The sequence below is a fragment of the Amblyomma maculatum genome, chromosome 2 (assembly GCF_055883805.1).
Source record: "Amblyomma maculatum isolate TAMU_Amacu chromosome 2, ASM5588380v1, whole genome shotgun sequence".
In the NCBI taxonomy this organism is placed as follows: Eukaryota; Metazoa; Arthropoda; class Arachnida; order Ixodida; family Ixodidae; genus Amblyomma; species Amblyomma maculatum.
This window is the reverse complement of record NC_139345.1, coordinates 15,885,015-15,905,798: the sequence shown is the minus strand read 5'-3', so window position 1 is coordinate 15,905,798 and position 20,784 is coordinate 15,885,015. Positions and strand designations below refer to the sequence as shown.

Sequence of the window (20,784 nt, the reverse complement as noted above, 5' to 3'; positions counted from 1 at the left end):
CATATTGACTTGTGACGGAGAATTAGAAGAACCACATATAAAAGAGCCCTCATTGCTTGAAAGGTAGTTTAACAAAACTTGAAGTTGGGCTAGATGGTGCATTGTAATTTGACTGAAGATGAGATCGTTTATGAGATCCCGCTGACCTGTGGGAAGGCCTACATTGGCCAGACCGGGCGCTGTATTAATGATCGAGCAGGGGATCATTTGCGGGCTTTAAGGAGTGGAGTGTCAAATTTGGCAGCGCATTGCGCGAACTGCACTGCGTGCGAGCCGCGACTGGCTGACATTAAGATTCTGGGCAGAGGCCGTGACAAGACAGCGCGTGAGCTGTTGGAGGCATTCCATATCGGGAAAAGGGGAGATAGGTGTGTCAGCGATACGTCGGTGCGGCTCTGGAAGGCAGAGATCTGTTTTCTTGATCGGGTTTTGTGATATTCCTTGATAATGTTTTGTAATATTCCTTATATTTTTTTCCTCTGTCTTTATGGGATTTTTATGTACTGCGCATGAACCCTTTTCAGCATATATTTGCTGTTATTGCTGCAATAAACCAGATGTGAGTTAGCGCGTGTCCTGTGTCTTCTTCTCTTGTGTGCGTCTTCCCGTGCGCTTTATCTTCAGTCAAATTACAATGCACCATCTAGCCCAACTTCAAGTTTTGTTAAACTGCTGAAGCTTGATTTAGACAAGGAGGATAGGCATTTCTCATAAAAAAAAAGAAAGAAAAAAACATATATCCTAAAATTTATTGTTGCAGACGGAAAAATGCATAAAACGTATTTATGAAGAACGCCTAGTGAAGACTATAGGGAGCAATGCTGTAATGGCGGCTAGTTGGTTTTCCATCATCAGATAGGCGCGCTAAAGCCTGGCTATAGGAAATATAAATGAAGGAGTGAGGAGGAGTTTTCTGCTGTGCCTGTATTGAATAGACCCAGTTGCGGTTTGCAGTATGCACTAAATAAATAAATAAATAAATAAATAAATAAATAAATAAATAAATAAATAAATAAATAAATAAATAAATAAATAAATAAATAAATAAATAAATAAATAAATAAATAAATAAATAAATAAATAAATAAATAAATAAATAAATAAATAAAAGTAGCTGGTAGAGTCCTACTATTCCGATTCCGGCCTAGAAAATTCTAAATGTGTGAGAAAATGTTACAGAAACAACAGAAAATACGCTCATGATATTTATGTAACTCCCCAGGTACAAAAATTGACCGCGCTTAACTCTGCTTAAGAGCGGAAAAGGTGAGAGCCCCTTTATAGGACTGTTCTAACTACATCGACATTGTTTTCCCTACTATCATCATCAACATCCCTATCGCTTCTACGATCAATATCAACTAAATGCACCATCATCGTTATAGGTACTGCCATCATTATCACTAAGGGCAGCGTTATTATCATCGCTGCTACCATCATTATCATTTTGACTAACTGCATCGTCATTGTGATCGTTACTATCATTCTAACGCTAGACAAGGATAATTACGACCTGTTTCTGATAAGCCCGATGTGGAGTAGAGGTTTGCGCGTTCGGCTGGGAATCGGAGGAATAGTGTTTTGATTCCCGGTGGAGCTAGATTATTTTCTTATTTAGCAGTTTTTCTTATCAGTATCAGATTCTGCGGACATTTCATGCGAAACTTTCCGGGAAACATTTCCTGCGGACACTCCCAAGAAACGGTCTCACCTTAAAAGCCTACAGAAAAATCAAATTTAAAATGCTGGGAAAATTTAGGATAAAACACCCAAAATTAAGATGTAGCGCTTGTGCGCGTGTTTTGGCCCACTTGCGCAGAGAGCTTACCGCTAAATCTTTGTCTCAGTATATTGCAAATTATGCTTTTCGTGTCGGAAAAGTGTGGTAGATTTGGTCAGCTTTTTTACGCTGCTTCAAAATATTCCAAAATTTAAAAAAAGAACAACTTTTATTCAAAAAAAAATTTTTAATTCTACAGACGTCTGCCGGAACAAGACTAAGTACTTCATAAATAAAAGGCGCGAAAGCATATTGCAATATGATGTTTAAAATTATAAAAATAAATTCAAAACTGACTTCATGTTTTTATCCTTCAGAACTGGTTAGGGATACCTTCTAACAGAAGGAATCGCCAGGAGCTTTATTCAGTACTGACTGCACCTCGGTAGATTTTAGATGACACAGTGAGAGAAGTCATATCTGCAATTTTTAAGTTTTTAGTCTCCTATATTATGATATTTAAAGAATTCAAACTTCGCGCACAAGCTTAACTGTGACACTAAATCACTCGCATCCGCCTTTGTCATGTGCTGCTTCTCGTGTTGTCTGTTTCTTGGCAATTTAGAAAAGAGTGCCCTTTTAATGAACTGCTCACGCGTTATATGGAGGAGCGACGCTGGGAGCAGATGCATAATGTCGCGTACGATCGTGAATTTGACACCACCTCGTGGGTTGCCACCATGCGGAGACCCGCTGACATCGTCCTTCGATAGCAAGATAGTTCTTTCCTGAACCCCTGGAAGTTCTATTTGAGGTATGATATTTGATTTTAGGCAATAAAACACGATCTCCCCAGCAATATTCACAGCTTGTTTAGATGCAGTATTCAGAGACCTAGAATGGGAGCTGTTAGGGATGAGGGTCGATGGAGAATACCTCAGTAATCGGCGATTCGCTGATGTCATTGCTTGATGACCTAGACAGGCAAAGCAGAAAAGTAGACCGGAAAAGTAACATACAGAAGACTACGGTAATATTGAACAGCTTCGGGAAGGAACAACAGTTTACAATAGGTAGCAAAGCACTGCAAGTGGCAGGCGAATATGTCTACTTAGGACATATTCCGCATATCTGGACCATGAAGGGGAAATAACTAGGAGAATAAGATTCGGATGGAGCGCATTTGGTAAGTACTCGCGAGTTGTGACTAGCACTTTACCGGTATAGCTCAAGAGGAATGTATATAACAGTTGCATCTTACCTGTGCTCATCTATTGGGCTGAAACGTGGAGGCTAACGTAAAAGTTTCTACTGAAGTTCAGCGCAAATAGCTATGGAACGCAAAATGGTAGGTGTAACGTTAAGGGATAAACAGTAGGCATATTGGGTCAGAGAAATTACTCGAGTTAATGACGTTCTAGTTGAAATCAAGAACAAGAAATGGACGTGGGCAGGACATGTAGTGCGAAGAGAGGATAACGGATGATCGCTCAGAGTAACAAATTTGGGTTTAAAGGGAAGGAAAGCTTAACAGGTGGCGGCAGAATGCTGAATGGTGGGCAGATAAGGTTAAGAAGTTTGCAGGAGTCAGGTGGATGCAGCTAGCATAGGACCGCGGGTTAATTGGAGGAACATGGGAGAGTACTTCGCCCTGCAGTGGGCATAGTCTGGCTGACGATGATTTGATCCAGTCAGCGCATATGTAGGGGAGCTCGGATGTTGTCGGATCTCGCATTTCGTGTGAGGTCATCCTGGATCGGCGGGCGGCACGTTTACTTTGTGATCCATAGCCTTTTCGTTTTGTTATAAACATCCCTCGACGAGAACGTTATACATCTGGGCTCATACGAGCCGCTGCTATAGAGATACGAAGTGATATATGAATGTATAGTGAGGTTACACTGTTCTGAAAAAATACGTTTGGCAGTTTTTGTAGCTTTGTTTCTTTCCGCTGAGCAAGAACAAAGCCGATAAAAATAAACATTTTTTTCGCTCAATTTGTCAGGGTTGCTTTTCACAAACGTACATATAACGTGCGGCCGAAAAATAGCGAATTGTCTACAGTACATGGACTGTGCACCCCCTATATATAGGGGGTACACAGCAACTATATTTCTGCATAAAGAAAGTAACAAACTTTCTATAAAGAAAGGTATTAGGCAAAGAGACACGATCTCCCCAGTACTATTCACAGCTTGCTTAGAGGAAGTATTCAGACTTGTAATTGGAGCGGTTAAGGATAAGGGTAGATTGAGAATACCTCAGTAATCTGAGATTCGCTGGTGACATTACCTTGCTAAGTAACTCAGGGGACGAACTGCGAAGAATGATTAATTACCTAGACAGGAAAAGTAGAAAGGTAGACATGAAAATTAATATGCAGAAGACTAAGGTAGTGTTCAATAGTATAGGGAGGAAACAGCAGTTTACATTAGGTAACGAAGCACCGGACGTAGTAGGCCAATATGTCTACTTGGGACAGGTAGTAACCGCAGATTCGGACTATGAAAGAGAAATAACAAGGAGAATAAGATTGGGATGGAGCGCATTTGGCCAGCACTCCCAGATTATGGCTAGCAGCTTACCGATATCGCTCGAGAGGAAAGTATACAACAGTTGCATCTTACCTGTACTTACCTATGGGGCTGAAACGTGGAGGCTAACAAAGAGGGTTCTACTTAAGTTGAGGACAACGCAGAGGGCTATGGAAAGAAAAATGGTAGGGATAACATTAAGAGATTAGAAACGTGCACAGTGGGTCAGAGAAATAACTCAAATCACTGACATTCCAGTGGAAATCAAGAAGAAGAAATGGGCATGGGCAGGACATGTAGCGCGATGAAAGAATAATCGATGGTCGCTTAAGGTAACAAACTGGATTCCAAGAGAAGGAAAGCGTAGCAGGGGGCGGCAGAAAGTTAAGTGGGCAGATGAGGTTAAGAAGTTCGCAGGGGTCAAGTGGATGCATCTTGCACAAGACCGGGTTAATTGGAGGAATATGGGAGAGGCCTTCGCCCTGCAGTTAGTATAGTCAGGCTGATGATGATGATGATGACATGGACTGCGAAGCGAAAAACATCGCTACATTTCTTAAGAAACTCCATCAGCCTTGGGCCTACCTCGGGGCTTCTTCGAGGGGTACCTTGAGGACAAAGCTCCTATGAATACCAAGATAGCGTATGTAAGTAATAGGACTCTCGTTCACTTCAGTAATAAATATCAAAATCGTGAGCTACTGTTCAGTGTATCTCAAGAAAGAAAATGTGTGTCTGTGACTACAGCGCACAAAAAGGAATGTCTGCTACGGTGTTGGTTAGCTATAACAATGTAAACCTGCATGTGAGGTATAACCTGCAACCAGCATGTTAGGTCATAAAGACAATTTCAGAGAGAACAAGTTACAATTTATTCCATTTTAAGTTATAAACTCTACTAACAAGTGAAAAAAGACTTAAAGTCACTGAGAAGGTTTTGCACGTTGCTTACCACAAAAGGAAACTACATTCAGTTGATGTTAAATCGAACTCATGACGGTTTCTCCTTCTCAAAGGCAGCCCTAAAAAATGTATAATATAACATCACCTCAGTTTTGCATTTATTTTTACAATTTTAAACACGATATTCGCTTGTTTTTTACGCCATGTATTTATAAAAGGCTGTGGATTGTTCAGGAAGGTTTTGATATAAGCCGAAGATGCTCATTTGGTTTTAATGCGAGTAAAATTGTTTATTTCCTTCTTTTAACCTTGAGAGATTTTTACGCACTGCGAAAAACATGCTTACTGGTCTATAGCTACCAATGGTGCCTTAATAAAAGAAAATAAACTTCGCAATAATGAGAACAATATTTAGCGGTAAACGTCTAAATGCTCCCTGCCAGAAATCAGGGTTGAAAATTTTATTTTTTTCTGCAGCTCAAAGCTGTTGAGGCAAAATTTGCAAAAGAAACAAAAAAGTTGCAGCAACAACAAAGAGAGTTTTGTAGTTTTTTTAAGTGTACGAGTTGACACATTAATTGAGTATATAAGGAGGTGAGACACAATTTTAGTGTGCATGCAGCCGGGCTCAAACTTAATTTACGAAATCACAAAACCGGTTTTGCAGCTCTTGCATTTACTTGCTTTGATTTGTTTTGTTTTTTTTTTTGTTCTTTTTTTTTTAGAAATCTGCTGCGAACCTTGCATAACTGAGGTTTAATTGTTTATGTCGACACGTTTGCTCATCACGTATTAGAATATCATTACAAGCGAAAAGTGGCCATGGGATGCATCCGTTACATATAACAAGTTCAGAAAGTAAACCTCCACTCAATGTATTGTTCAGTTACTTGACAACAACGCCATCGAAATATGGCCCTCTTGGGGGTGTCTTTCAGGACACTGTTCTCTTTTTATGACACAGAAACGAGCGCGTAATGCATAATGTGACCCCCCTCCCCCTCCACACACACACATTTTTCTCTATAAGGACGATCTATGTTTAATGTAAAGTTTACACATAATAGTAGCTTGCACTATGCCTTTGAATTATCACAGTAACTTAAAGTGGCAAGTCAAATTGCTCAGTTCAATTTAGATCCGCCAAGAAATTGTCCACTATGAACTTCGCCTGCTAGTCACAGAGCTTAAAATGCGTACATGCAGCCGTCCAATAAACATGCTAATCTTACTCGTCACTGCGGTGAAACTTTAACGCGCTGACTCATAAAAGGTTATTCCAGAGTTCAAAGAAGACCATAGCATGCTTAGCGGTCCATGAGATGACAAGCAGCAATGGTAACATTGGACCGTACTTTATTTATTCGAAGGAGGGGGGGGGGGGGGGGTTGCATTGGCGTACCTAACGTTACTAGACTATGTTAGTAACGTTGGACGTACCAGTTTTTCAAGGCGAAAGCCTTTAATGCTTCATAGTTGTCGACAGATGGTTGTCAGCAGAGGTGTTACGCTTTCGAGAGCGATAGTTAAAATCAATTAATAAACCTGTCTTCAAGGGAAGAGAGGAAGGTGGGAGTGAAAGTGGAAAGAGAGAAAGAGGAGCCATAGTAGAGGGCTACGGAGTAATTTCGACCATCTGGGGATTTTTAACGTGCGCTGACATCGCACAGCACACGGATGCCTTTTCGTTTCGCCTCCATCGAAACGCAGCCACCGAGGTCGGGTTCGAACCAGCTCCGCTGCCTCGTGCGGACAGAAGAGAGAAAGTAGACAGGAAAGAAAAAGAAGAGGGAGAGACAGGCGCGCCGCAACAGCCGTCGTCCACCACCTAAACGGTTGCGGGTGCAATGACGGCCTACAACTCATTACACTTTAGTGGCCCAAAGTGCCCTATAGATTTTTTGTTTTTGTTTTACACGTTAGGTCAGCCTTTGCTACCAGAAGCAGAGGGTAAATTTGCTTGCTGGTTGACGCCACGCTGGCATCGAGCTGCTCCATGACGTCACACTGAAATCACTGAAAGCAGCTCTCAATGCTAAAATTTGAAAACAGTATTTGAGCAAACAGAAATTAAAAATATAGAGGTCCAGCAGTCTTAAAGCTGCACATCGTACTACTGTAATAAGGAGCCAGTGTAGCCTTCCTTGAATCCGTTAAACATCGTATTTATCAGCACCGTCATGAGAGTCGGCGATTGGCATGGTTACCTACACATTTCATGCGCGCTTCGGCCTTTGCCGGAATTTAGAGCGCTTCCTTATGTAAGCACGCTGTGAATGCGGGCTGTACTTAGGATCCGCGATCTTGAGCGCTTGCAAATCGAACGCTTGACGAGAGGCAACGGATGCGCCTAATGAAAATGAACACGCGCGCCCTCTTCAATTACGGCGAAATCTCAGAACATCTTTCTTTTGTGCTGCCATAATAAGCTTATTCAAGAAGAACTTTTTTCTGGGCTAGTTGGTGCGACATTTCAATAAAATTAAAGAGCACTGCAGAATCTGCATTGAAGTAATGCGGAAGCTCGGATGCTGATGTCGGTTGCTTCTGGTTGCTTCTAGTTGCTTAATTCACTTCGTTTACCCATTTTAGTCCTTGCTACTTTCAAATTGCGCGCCAGTCCCTTCCTATGACCTTTTTCGGTTCTGCACCTGATGGGAGGCATAGGGAATCGCAATCTGGAGGTTTGTATACGGAGGAAAAACGTTGGACAAAACTGTCAACAACATCCCAAATGTCCGACCCCTGAGAGTCAATTAAGTGTTAATTCCGGTTGCGTGGCGTCACATCTTCTACGTCACATTCACTTCTTGTTTACTCATTTTAGTCTTTGCTACTTTCAAATTGCGCGCCAATTCCTTCCTATGCCCTTTTTCGGCTCTACTTCCGGGTGCGTGACGTCACATTCTTTACGTCTCCACTACGGCAGTCCTTTCTATCCGCTTTCATTCCAACCTTCCTCTTTTCCCTTACGGCGCTCAGGTGATCACATGCCCCGCACCCCGCCGGGGTGGTGCAATGGTAAGACGCCCGACTACTGTGCCGGAGCACCCGGGTTCGAACCCGACCTCGGCGGCTGCGTTTCGATGGAGGCGAAACTAAGAGGTGTCCTTGTGCTGTGCGATGTCAGCGCACGTTAAATATCCCCAGATGGTCGAAATTACTTCGTAGCCCTCCACTACGGCTCCTCTTTCTCTCTTTCCCATTTCACTCCCACCTTCCTCCTTTCCTTTACGGTGCGGTTGAGGCGTCTACAGAAAACACTGTGCCGGAGTACCCGGGTTCGAACTTGACCTGGGCGACTGCGTTTCGATGGAGGCGAAACGAATAGGCGTCGTGTGCTGTGCGATGTCAGCGCACGTTAAAGATCCCCAGGTGGTCGAAATTACTCAGTAGCCCTCCACTACGGCTCCTCTTTCTCTCTATCCACTTTCACTCCCATCTTCCTCCCTTCCCTTACGGCGCGGTTGCAGTGTCCACAGAAATCAAGTGAGACAGTTACCGCGCCTTTCCCTTCCTATAAATAAATCAGTTACAGAAAACAAGTGAGACAGTTACCGCGCCTTTCCCTTCCTATAAATGAATCACAGAACAAATGTGACGGATACTGCGCCTTTCCTTTCATGTGAACCATTTATTCTAATTAATTACCTAATTACATATTAGCCTAATTCTTTTTCGGACAAAACATTATGTCGCCCTCTATCGATTGACACCACTCATTAAGCTCTACCATTTCTCAATTAATCACAACTGCTGCAGACACAATTTTGAGGATACGTTCTGTGGACACGATCTGTGGACGGTATGCGGACGTGGTGTGCGGACACGTTCTGCGGACAGAAGTCTGTGAACATAGCGAAGTAATGTTTTGGCATTTAAAAAAAAAAATTGGACGAATCGCTAACAAGACATTCACAAGAAAGGAGACAAGGACAAGCGCTCACTGACAACTGGTCCCGTATTCCGAGTTTGCGTCGTTATCGTGAGTGTCGCTATCTCCCCGACCTCGAGTCACTTGATTGGTGGAAACGCAGGAAAATGATGTCACCTCTTCCGGTTCTGCAGTGGCAACACCAAGTTCTGGCGTTTCGACCAATCAGATGACTCGAGGTCATGTGAGATAGCGACACTTCGATAACGACGCAAACTCGGAATACGGGCCCTGATCTAGTGTAGCCAGTGTCCAAGTCCCCTTTCTTATGAATGCCTTGTTACGGCTTCGTCCACTTTCGAAATAAGTTTACGCGACTGTAAGTGAAGCGACAGTGGTCGCTACTTGCAAAAAAAAAAGAAAAAAAAACAGTGTTGGATCAATAGAGTATGGCTAAGCATGCATGTATGCAATTCACGCGCTAAACATATTCTTTTTTTTTTTACGTCTTTATTTCTGCTTACGGTAGGCGTTTACCTTGCGGCAGAACTAAGTTGCTTCATGGATGTAGGCGTGGGGGAGCGGTTATGGGTGGGGGTGGGGGTGAAGGTTGGGATAGATATGAGGGACTGCAGTCGCGGGTAAAAGATGGTCGTAGCAGACAAAGGAGGGAGATGCAAAAAGAAGTATCGTAGCTGTCTTTGTCTTACAGTGGGCGGTTAGGCTGAAGAAGAAGATAATGTTGGCAACAGTCGAGCACTATGACATTTTCTTATGAATATTATTAGAGTAAAAATAACAATACTCTGATGGGACACCAGATTTATCGCTCAATTTGGTTGCCGTAAAACTCGAAATTCAAGCAGAAGCAGGAACCACTTCACCTACTGGAAAACGCTACATGCTTTGGATATTTAGAATAAATCTGACAGAAGCTTAATACAGTATACTTCTGTTCCTATTGTGTAGTGTCTTCAAATGAGCGTTTGGAATTGCCAATTCACGACCGAATTCCGTACCATTTCAGACTACTATGTTTCCGCTTTAATTTGAAGATGAGGTGTTACCATAAGCACCAAGACATCCGCTATATACAGCCGCGAGGCATTGTCTGGTAATGGTTCTCTGCGAGCATTCGACACACAGAGACCATCACCTGCTCATCCTTTAATTTTGTCTGCGGGAAATTCGACGTGCCCCTTGAAACGTCTGAGTCCGGAATTACGATAGACATTTAAGAACTCGCCTCAAAAACGACAAACAAATCTGAGTCGTTTTCTCATTGTGCTTCAGCTCATTATGAAGTTCTTCAGTGCGGGGAATCCTAAAACTTTATCGTGTGGCCAAACATTCCTTTGATCGAGTGCCATTCATTGAGCCTAAAATCTGCAGACGTACTAGTGCCCACAAAATAAAGCGGAACACGAGTTTAGAGAAAAATCGGTCTCCTTCGTCCGCGCTGCTGATGATGCGAACACCAAAGTTGTCAAGCGGAACATTCGAGTGACCCACATGCAGCCAAGCTATACACATGCGCATCCGCTTGCAGGGCGCGCCACGAAACGAAATTTCGTTCATTCGTGTGCTCGATTTTATTTGGGGGGGCACTAGTAAGTATTGGTGATCATGCTCGCCACCGTCGCCGCCACTACGGTAAGAATGGTTAACCCGTAAGAAGCCTTAACTCCAAATCGGATGCAGAACTGTTTTTCTGTCGTCACACTTCACCTTCCTAGTTGGTCTGGGTGGGCAACAAAGATAAGGTGTGGCAGGCCGTAACTCAAGAGAGGCGGTGCAACATTCCCCGGCTCGGACGGCGCCTGTGCCGTCCGTAGTGCAGCATTTGCATACGGAAGGCAGCGCTGCATTCCTCCGGCCCCTTTTCACCGCTTGTCACCTTCACCTCCAGTCCGCCCCTATTGTGCGCGCGTTCCTCGATGCAGGCGGAGATTTCGGAATGCTCGATTTCTCCTTTGTCTGCTTGTCGTCTTGTATGTGCCTCCTCTGTTGAACACGCACATGCTGTTAGACGTCTCGCTTCGTGTTCCGTGCGTAGTCAGTGTAGCAGCCTTCATCTCCTGTCGGTGCCGTAATTCTGTTATTTTGTTGCATATTGGGCGCTTTAAGTTGGGCATCAAGCGGAGTTCGTACATTCAGGGGGTATGAATACCAGCATGCATGCATTAAGACGAAAGCCTTTATTGCCTCATCGTTATCGACAGAAGGTTGTCAGCAGAGGTGCCACGCTTTCGAGAGCAAGAGTTAAAAATATAGTTATAAACATTGTCTCCACCTGGAACCGAACATCCATTTCTTTGATCCACAGCCCAGCGCTTTACCAACTGCGCCACGGCCCAGATATAGTGAAACGCTCTTTATAATTCCCCTTGTCTACCGTGAGGATGAGCGGACTTCCGTGAGTGAAAGATGCTGCGCCTTTCCTTTCCTGTAAACAAATTATAGAACGCCGGTGAACTCTGATGCGTTTAATGAAATGCTGGTTGTGTTCGACAAGGAGCGCGCGATGTACCGTCACGATACGTCACGACAGGCTGACCTCGCCGGGCGTCCGATACGGGCGTCCGTGCGACGCCTTTCATTTTCCGCTTACTTGAACGCAGCACCATACAGCAACCGGCAAATGAAAGGCGCCGCACGGACGCCTATATCGGATGCCCGGCGAGGTCAGCCTGTCGTGACGTATATACATCGCGCGCTCCGCTTACTTGAACGCAGCACCATACAGCAAAAGGTGCGGCTGGGGCAGGTAGGTCACCGCTGCTTGCGGCGGGGGCTAGCCTGCCACCGAATTTTTTTATCTGTTGTAGGCCGTCATTGCACCCGCCACCGCTTCGGTGGTGGACGACGGCTGTTGTTGCGACGCGCGCTTATTTCATTCCCTCTTCCTTTTCCTTCTCTGTTTTCTCTTCTGTCTGCACGAGGCAGCGGAGGTGGCTCAGCTACAGAGCCAGTAGCAGGCCCGTGCATTTTCTTTTCCTTCCTCCTACAGCCACAACAACAACCATACAGCAAACAGAAGCAGACCAAGATGTCTAGGTGGCGTTAGTACAGCAGGCATCAGCGGCGATTGAAATTGATTTACAGGATACAAAAGGCGCAGTATCTGTCACAATTCTGTTGTTGGGACTGTAGGAAGAAGGCCACGGCGCCGCAGCCCGATTCACTTAGCGCGGCTCCGAAGGGACAGGTGTGAACACATCCGGCGATAAATGCTCCTCTGGCTGCGATAAGAGAATCGGCAGCAGGACACCTGGTCACCAGGCCACGGCGTCCCGGTCTCGAGACCCGGGCGCCCTCGAGCGCCGGCTCCCAGCGACGCGGACAGGGAGGGGAAGGCGCAGGTCGGGGCGGCGCGTCGGGATCGATGGCATCCGCGTCACGTGGTGACCCATTGAGGCGCCCCGTGCACGCTGACACGTGCTCGACGACGCTGCTTCGCACGCTCACATACGCACGCACACGGCGACGAGCCACGCCAGCCGCCGTCGGCAGCGGAAGCTCGGATTCCCGACTGGAGACTCCTTCACCGGCAGAACACCCATCGCTTCGAAAACCGGGCGTTAGGCTTCGCCGCAGCGAGGATGCTTTTCGAAACCACTTGAACTAACAAATCCGCTATTCCAGAACGCATACTGGCGTTCGGATATATGGCAGGCCTCTTCCTGCCTCGCCGCGCTGGCCCAGAGTGGTTAGGGCGCTCGACTGCTGTATCCAAGAATGTGAGATCGAATCTCGGCCGCGGTGGTTGGTTTCCGACGGAGACGAAAAGCAAGACGCCCGTGTGCTTTGCAATGTTAATGCACGTTGGAGAACCCCAGGCGGTAGAAATTTCTGGAGCGGTCCACTACAGCGTCTCTCATAGCCCGAGTCCCGTTGGGACGTTAAGCCTCATAAACCAAACCGTCTTCCTACAAGATCGCATTCACCAACGTTTACGACGACACCCCTTAGTCCTCAGAGTCATGGTCTATGTCGATGACGTCATCGCGTATCAAGGTTACACTACCCATTTACATTGGCCACACGACGGCTAAAGTGATCTTTCACATGGGACAGTTCATTCTCTTTCCACGTTATTTCTCCGACATCCTCCGTACTGTACAGTGAGCCCTAAAATATTGTATCACATTAGATGAGCATTGTGCCAACCATTCTTTCTCACACTTTGAAATAGAGAGGTTGGGCAGGCATTTATGAAAAGTATTAAGTTTGGCGCTGCGTCTCAGAATTTGTCAATTCCTGGGAGGAAGCCCTACTTGCCGCCGACCTAATGAAGCAGCGATGGCTAGTCACCCGGGCAAGGCGTGAAGCGAAGGGAGGCGGACTCCTGGTCCTTTACTCCCAGGGTGCCGCAAGATCTTTTTTTTTAGATTGTTTTAATAAACGAAGTTTATTCGTCATCTTATTTTGTGCTATTCTCATTTCCTAACTGCCGCGGTGGCTCAGTGGTTAGAACTCTTGGCTACTAAGCCGGTACACTCGAATTCGAATGCGGCCGTGTGTCCGAGTGCTGTGTGGTCAATGCACGTTAAAGATACCCAAAATTAGTCCGCAGTCCTCAACACATTAATCCTTTTTAATTCTTTCTCTCCCACCTTCATCCCTTCTCTCATAGAACGTCCAGGTTCCACCGAGAAGTAGAAGAGATATTGCGCTCTGCCTTTCCTCAAAGCAAATTTTCATTTTGTCTCGCGCCCCGTCCAGTCTGACGCTCCCTTCGGATATATTTCCTCGCTCCAAAGGGACTGCGGTCGCTTTCCTCTCAACTTCAAAATTGCGGAGGGAGCAAAATTCGAAGAGAAAAATTTTATACCATGACGATGACTAGAACTACAGGCGTGCAGTCGGCAACTCCCGTCTGAGGTGCATTTGTAATTTTTGGAGAGGGTGCTTGATTGGAGGCCTCCCGTTAGACCTTAAATAGACTGCCATAAGGCAGAGACCAGCAAAGAATCGCTGTGTAGTTTGCGGGGAATGGTGCTATAATTTTATAGCATAGAAAACAGAAAGAGTACGTGTGAGAGAGAGGCGATATGCGTAGCATGTCTTCGTTTCGTCCTTTTCTCACCCCTCCACACACAACTAGCATATACATACACTGTGCAAGGTGCGACTTGCTCATAACGGGTTGATTCTTCCTTCTTTTTTAAATTTTTTTCTCAAAGGGGCACAAAAAAAAAAAAAAAAAAGGTTCGAGCACCTAATTTACAAGCCAAGCATACAAGCGGCGCACACCCAACTCGCAACATAGGAGGAGTCCCTGTGAGGACCACTTCATTCCTTCAGCTCTGAAAAGAAATGTTCCGAAACGTTTGTTTAAATGGATTACTCTTACGGTGTGTTTCACAACTCCTGCCCTCGCTGCATCAGAGCACTAAGCATACTCGCCTTTCGATTTTTGCGGGGTTCCTGCCTAAAGGCACACCCACTACAGTCCTATTTTCCAATACGACATTAATTTTGCTTCGATAAATACATGAAAAAGAACTTGTCATTTACCTCGGTCGAGTGTGCAAGGAAAACAAAAAATAACCTTAGCTGATATAAATTTCTCGACACGATGAGAGCTTTTTGCCACATGCGCACATAAGCAGTAATCCAGATGCATGCTACATCTTCACAGGGCGCAGACGAGATATGCGGTATAACGCCCCAAAGATGTAGCTGGGCCACGATCGGACGCATTTGTAGAATTCTTTGTAATAATACCGATGACCGCTTGGAATTTCTATACCGCTTACTGGCATAGCATACAAGAAAGAATAGACAGCATGAATTATAAATATAACTGAATTCCAAATGCACAACACTCAGTCTCACTGTTATGCAGAAAAGCTTACATGCGCAAAACTGGCAAATGCATTAAACGGAAACTCCAGGTGGTTGCAGACATTCGCGTATTCAGCAAAACATTTCCTATATAGCTTTTCTCCAAGTCTTGACTTATTCTACCAAATTTTGTAGCCGTGGTATAATTAATTCGTGCGCTACTCGATTATTAAATTGCCATTTTTTTTTTTTGTCTCATTTCAGTCGATTTCCGCGGGCAACACTGCGTTTGCGACTACGCAAACGTTGCCCACTTGACTGGCCGCTCCCAGAGTGAACAAAATTTTTGAGGCATACATTCCGCATAACTTCGCCATTTCATGAACTTCGTCATAATTTCCCGCCTCTATTTTCCCAATTCAACGTGCGTGTGAGTGGCGTTTTAGTACTACATGTGACGTCATCGATTCGTCAGCCAGAACCTTGTTTCTTACATTAAATCAGGTTCGCATTTGATTTGTTGTTTTTATTTCTAAAGAACAGTTCTACATACAACTTTTAAAAAACGGTTTGTTCTGTCAAGGACAGGGACGCCGAGGAATGTGATGAAACCAATAACAAAAAAGAAATGATTAAAAAACTGTGGTCGCAATTTAGCGAACATTCAAGATAGCACCTCGCATTGCTGCAGCCAGACAACAAAGGCAATCTAGTTAACTATTACAAACATCGCAAAATAAATAAGAGATCATATTTGGCAAGATTAATATTTGAAAGCTCTAGCAAACATTTTTTAAACCATTGCAAACATGTTTCGTCGGTAATTGGAAATACATCCCTTTATTCAGTCTTAACTACTTTGGAAGCATCATTGCCACCACCGTCTTGTTCACACTGCCTTATTATTTTGTTACTTTTATCCGTATTCACTATGACGAGCACTGTCTTGTGGTCCTTGAAGTGTTTGGAGATGGCTTGGACGTCGCTCACAGCGGCATTTTCAGCCTGAAAGACCAAGTCTATCTTGCTATGTAATTATTACGTTCCCCTCTATCCTTCAAGTTACATGGCAAATGCAGCAACCCTACAGAAATGTACACGATATATTACGACACCCCAAGCAATTCGGACGGGTACGTATCTCTGAGTGTAGCGTCACCTGTCCAAATATATTGGGTACCGTACTGAACACCTGAGTCGGATGGTTCTGACTTTCAATAGATTTTAGTCATTTCGCAGTGTGCAGCGGCACCAATAATCTAATTCCTTTGTTTGCCTGCCAAAGATTTTGCTAGATTGCACCCTGCTTTACTGTGCTACGGTTTGATGCTCAACCATGTGCTATAAAATAGGTGACGCGCATTTTGTAAACAAAGTTGTTTCTTTAGAAAAAGAAAATCCGTCTTTGTTATTAGGTTACGTACCCGTATTCAACGAGAGATTCCTATGTTCGAATCCGTTCCGACCGAGCTTCATTCCGGATTTTTTTCTGATTCTTTGAGAGACGATAAAATAGAAAAATGAAGTAGGCTTGCATTGATAGGATACTAGCTCATGATCACAAAAACGTCACTCTTGCTGAAACAAAGGTGTTATAAGATAAAGAGCGCGAACATGAAGTACAAGCACCGCCGCCACAGCCCATTCTCGCAAGTACGAATCAGATGACCGTCAAGGCAATGCGCATTATGTATATGTCTGAATTGATAAATTTTGTTTAGAAACTGCTGCACGCAAAGAAGATGACAAAAAGAGAACCTAAGCGCTTGGCGGCTTCACAAGTGGCCAGTTTCATTTCGGTGCGTTTCGGGTTCCACGCTTCGCAACTGCGCACTTTGCATGCCCCCCGTGGTCTTAGGTAGACGGTACTGGTTAAAGAGCCTTCTTTGAGGGGCATTTACCGCCATGTCCTTGGGTTGCGTTAGACAATGACTGCTGGGATGCTTTGATGCTGTGTTTCGCGAGGGTGCATAAGCAACACAGGAGGCTCATAGGAACCCTGTGCGCAGGTGGTGTACCGCGAGTGGACTTGCGCCATGCTGGTGCCCGTGTACGGTCCCGCGGCGGCCTCCTCCTCCGGGCGCCGGAAGACCGCAGACCGCGGGTCGCCAGCAGCAGCGGCAACTGCGGCACCGACCGCGCCGACGGAAGAGGGCCCCGCGCCCCCGCCAGTCCGGCCGTGCCGCCAGTTCTGCCACCGCGTAGAGGAGCAGTGCCCTTACTTCCACCCGGCTGCCAAAGAGCAGTACGCGGGGGAGCCCGTATTCATATGCATCGGTAAGTACGCACTCTCTCTCTCTCCAAAGAACACGCTAAGGTGCGCCGGGAATACCAGAGGTGCACGCCGGGTCGCGCGAAGTGAATCAAGGAGCATGAATGAGGATGTGCGAAGGCATGTATAATTTAGAAATAATGCGCGAGCACGTTAACAAAATATGATTGAACATTCAATCATCACAGAGGTGAACTGAACGAGGCGAGAACGACGTCTTTTTCTAGCCACGGCTTGATCTGAGCTAAGGGTTAGGACTGTCAAGCCACAAGCATTAGCATCATCACGTCAGCAACTCAGAAATAGAATGCATCAGGTCTTCTCTATGTTCAGTGGTATTTAATAGTCCGCTGACCATGTGAGATCATTAGGTGTCTGCCCCGGCACCGACCATGCTATAGTTTTCAATCTCATCTTTCCCTTTTACGCCTTTCTACTCTCCGGTAATTCAATAATGCGACTGACTAGACGCCACAGTCAGTGTTTTCTCACCAAAGAACTGCCTCGAATATTGCATACTATCAATTAAAGCACACTGCAATTAGCGATTTAGACGACGTAATTGGAGAATTTCTGACTGTAGGTCGGAAGCGCTTGAACAAGCTCCATGGGTACTGCGGAAATGTATATTCGCCCCACTGTGCCAACAACCGAGTTAACTAAAAACTGCCGGGAAAAAAGTCCTTGCGTACCTAAACAAAGCTTAGATAATCTGTGGGCCTCAATCCGCTAATATTGTTACGGTCTCACAAGAACCTTGTTAGCTACCTGTCTCCTCTCTGTGGCGCATTCACAGTTCTGTCAAAATATTAGATTTTGTTTAGTGCTCCGTGTATTTTTTATTTCTGTTGCTCTCTATTGCATGCCATCTGCGAGGTATTTCAAAATGACGGCAAACCGTATTTTCCCTGCGACACAGTGCTGCGGGGGAATTATCTTCGACACCTTCTCTGAAGAACAGGCCTAAACGCAGCTGCTTTACAGAATACACCATAGACGTCATTTCTGCATCTCACGCACCACGATGGAATGCACCAAACAGAACAGAGGCTATAACGTCATGACTTTCGACATATATTCATATATCATTCGCTTAAGAGCGAAGAGGGTCTGGTCTTGTTGAGATGTGCATATAGCACTAAGCAAACGTAATTTTTTTTTTCATCAACATTTACAAACTTCAAATTTTGTTGTTCACTTCAACATCGACTTCGCATCAATGAATTTCGTGCTTTGAACGTAAATTGAAATTTCGCATTCATCATAAGATTTCATTTGCTTCGTTAAATATTGGCACGCTAAACCAGCCAGTCAGTCAGTCAGTCAGTAAATTTATTTATTGCTAGTGAATTAATATTTTTCAATAAATTAACTGATTCAACGGAACAGTTAGAACCAGCTAACGAATAGACACGAAAGCAGCCACTCTATCGATTAGCACAAAAACGTTTCAGAGTCAAACAAATCTGTCTAATAAAGTGTTGAGCTCAAATGCGGTCCCTGAACAACTCGCCCCTTAGGACCGTGCGCATACCCTAGAATTTCAAAGGTCAAGAATATTAAAGATACATTTGCTTGGCCCATCAAACCAAATATAGGACTCAGCTAGTTTCAGAGCTTCTGTGCTTTCAAAATATGCTCGAATCTTAAGGTAGCTTAAAAACGTGCAGTTTTTTTTTTTTTTGAGTATTAAACACATCGATATTTCGGACACATCAGGCTCGTTAAAAATAAAATAAAAATAAAAGGCAGCATGGTTTATGCCGGCAGCATCATTTTTGGTGCAGTAGATGCGCAAGACTCTATTTGCTTCAAACTTCTCGGGGAAAGCAGACGCAGTCATTCACCTCTGTACACGTGGCTTGAAAGTGGGGATATTCCTTTCTTAGAAAAAAAAAAGGACTTTGATTAGAACTTATTTTCCTTGCTGTCATGCGTGACTATTATAACGAGCAAAATAGCTGCGTCTGCCTCGTTCGCACTTCACCTTTGAGACGTTTAGTGCGATGTGCAGTCTTACTTTACTCACTTTTGCTACGTACGCGTTTTAATTTCCACAAAACACGCAACATTCGCAAACCTCCTACTGTGGCGTCTCTCAGCTGCTGAGTTCGAGGACGCAGGTTCGATTCCACTAGCGGCAGCCGCGTTTTGACGGAGGCGGCCCAAGGCGACCGTGTGCTATATGTGATGTCAGTGAGCGTAAAAGAGTCCCCGGTGGTCGGAATTACTCTTAAGCCCTACATTACGGCATACCTAATGCTGCCCCGGTGCCGTTTGAGGACATTAAACACCGCATACAATATTTATCGTAATAGAGTATGGTATGGCGGGCCTTTAACGTGATAGCGTTAAAGGCCTCGTTCACCGAAAATTCGGCGTCGGCGTAAACGTTGCGAACGAAACTTCACGAGCGTGGCGCTTGACAGTTGACAGCTGACATGACAGCGCTCTATCTGGACGTATACTGTTGCCTTACGCTACGTTTGGCCGGAGCTGTCAACTCGGGCCTCCCCTTCATATGGGAGGGTCATATCAGAATCAGCCTGCCGGGACGCTTGCATTCACGTTACCCCATAGGCCACGAAGGCACGTTCATACGGCTTGGTTAAATCGGGGAATTATATGTCAGGTGGTAGCCTAAGCTATCGCGTCAAGTGTTCCCAATAATTTTTACTAAATGTTTTTATACAAATATCTACAGCGCCGTCCTTGGCATTAGTGCAGGTGGAAAGTATGTGGCATAGTGAACATTCATATGGAATCTACAAAATACATCCACAAAGCAAATGAGAACCAAAATAATAGAACGCTTCAATGATATAATAGTGATGGACAGGCAATACACAATATACAAAATGCATCTGTAACGAAAGACACCGCTGCGGTGGAGTTGCAGTTAGGGCGCTCGACTGCTGTGCCCAAGGATGCGGGATCAAATCCCGGCCGCAGTGGATGATTTTGGACGGAGTTAGAAAGCAATGTGCCCGTGTTAGATACAGTGCCAGTGTACGTTAAAGAACCCCAGCTGGTCGAAATTTTCGAGCCATCCACTACGGCCGGCATCTCTAATAGCCTGAGTCGCTTTGAGACGTTAAACACCATAAACTAACTAACCATCCGTAATAAAACTGCAAAACATTGCAACTATTCTAATGTGCAAAATCAAAAAAAATATAGTCGTGTAACAACCCGAGAGAGAGAGAGAAAGCACTTTGTTTGCACCAGTCAGGGAGCATGGATGATCGGGTGAGACGCAGCTCCCCCTTTCACCGTCTATCTCCCCCCTACACCATAGAGTTCCTTACACCAACTAGAAGGAAAGCTGAGGGCGATGCACTTCAGCCACCATGGGCGCGCTAAGAATCATGGGCCGGTGTGCTACTTGTTGCAGGACAGTCGGTTTTTCTCGGGTACGTGGAGTGGCGTTACTGCGATGTTTCTTTTTCGTCATCATCATCATCTGAAGGTGCGTACATAGACCGCGAAATCCATAGTAGCGAAGGCGCAAAAGTAGACGTCGCCAATAAATGGTTTCTGTTTCCCGAAATGCCACTACAAACTTCCTTAAGTGATTGCACAACCATAAATATTTTCATAACGCTTTTTTTTTATTTCAAAGTTTGCCTATTAAGTGCGAAATATTGGTATTTGTGCTGCTCAAAACTAAGCCAATAGGAGAAAGAGCCAT

General features: G+C 44.8%; 1 protein-coding gene across 1 annotated transcript in view; it reads left to right on the top strand.

Annotated features, from left to right (window-relative positions):
* Positions 1 to 20,784, top strand: part of Mid1 (calcium-permeable channel component Mid1) — a 124,647-nt gene that overhangs the window by 64,673 nt on the left and 39,190 nt on the right. The window contains exon 2 of the mRNA XM_084592553.1: positions 16,831 to 17,098. Within this exon, the coding sequence (XP_084448679.1) occupies positions 16,831 to 17,098 (268 nt within the window). The remainder of the gene's footprint in view (positions 1 to 16,830; positions 17,099 to 20,784) is intronic.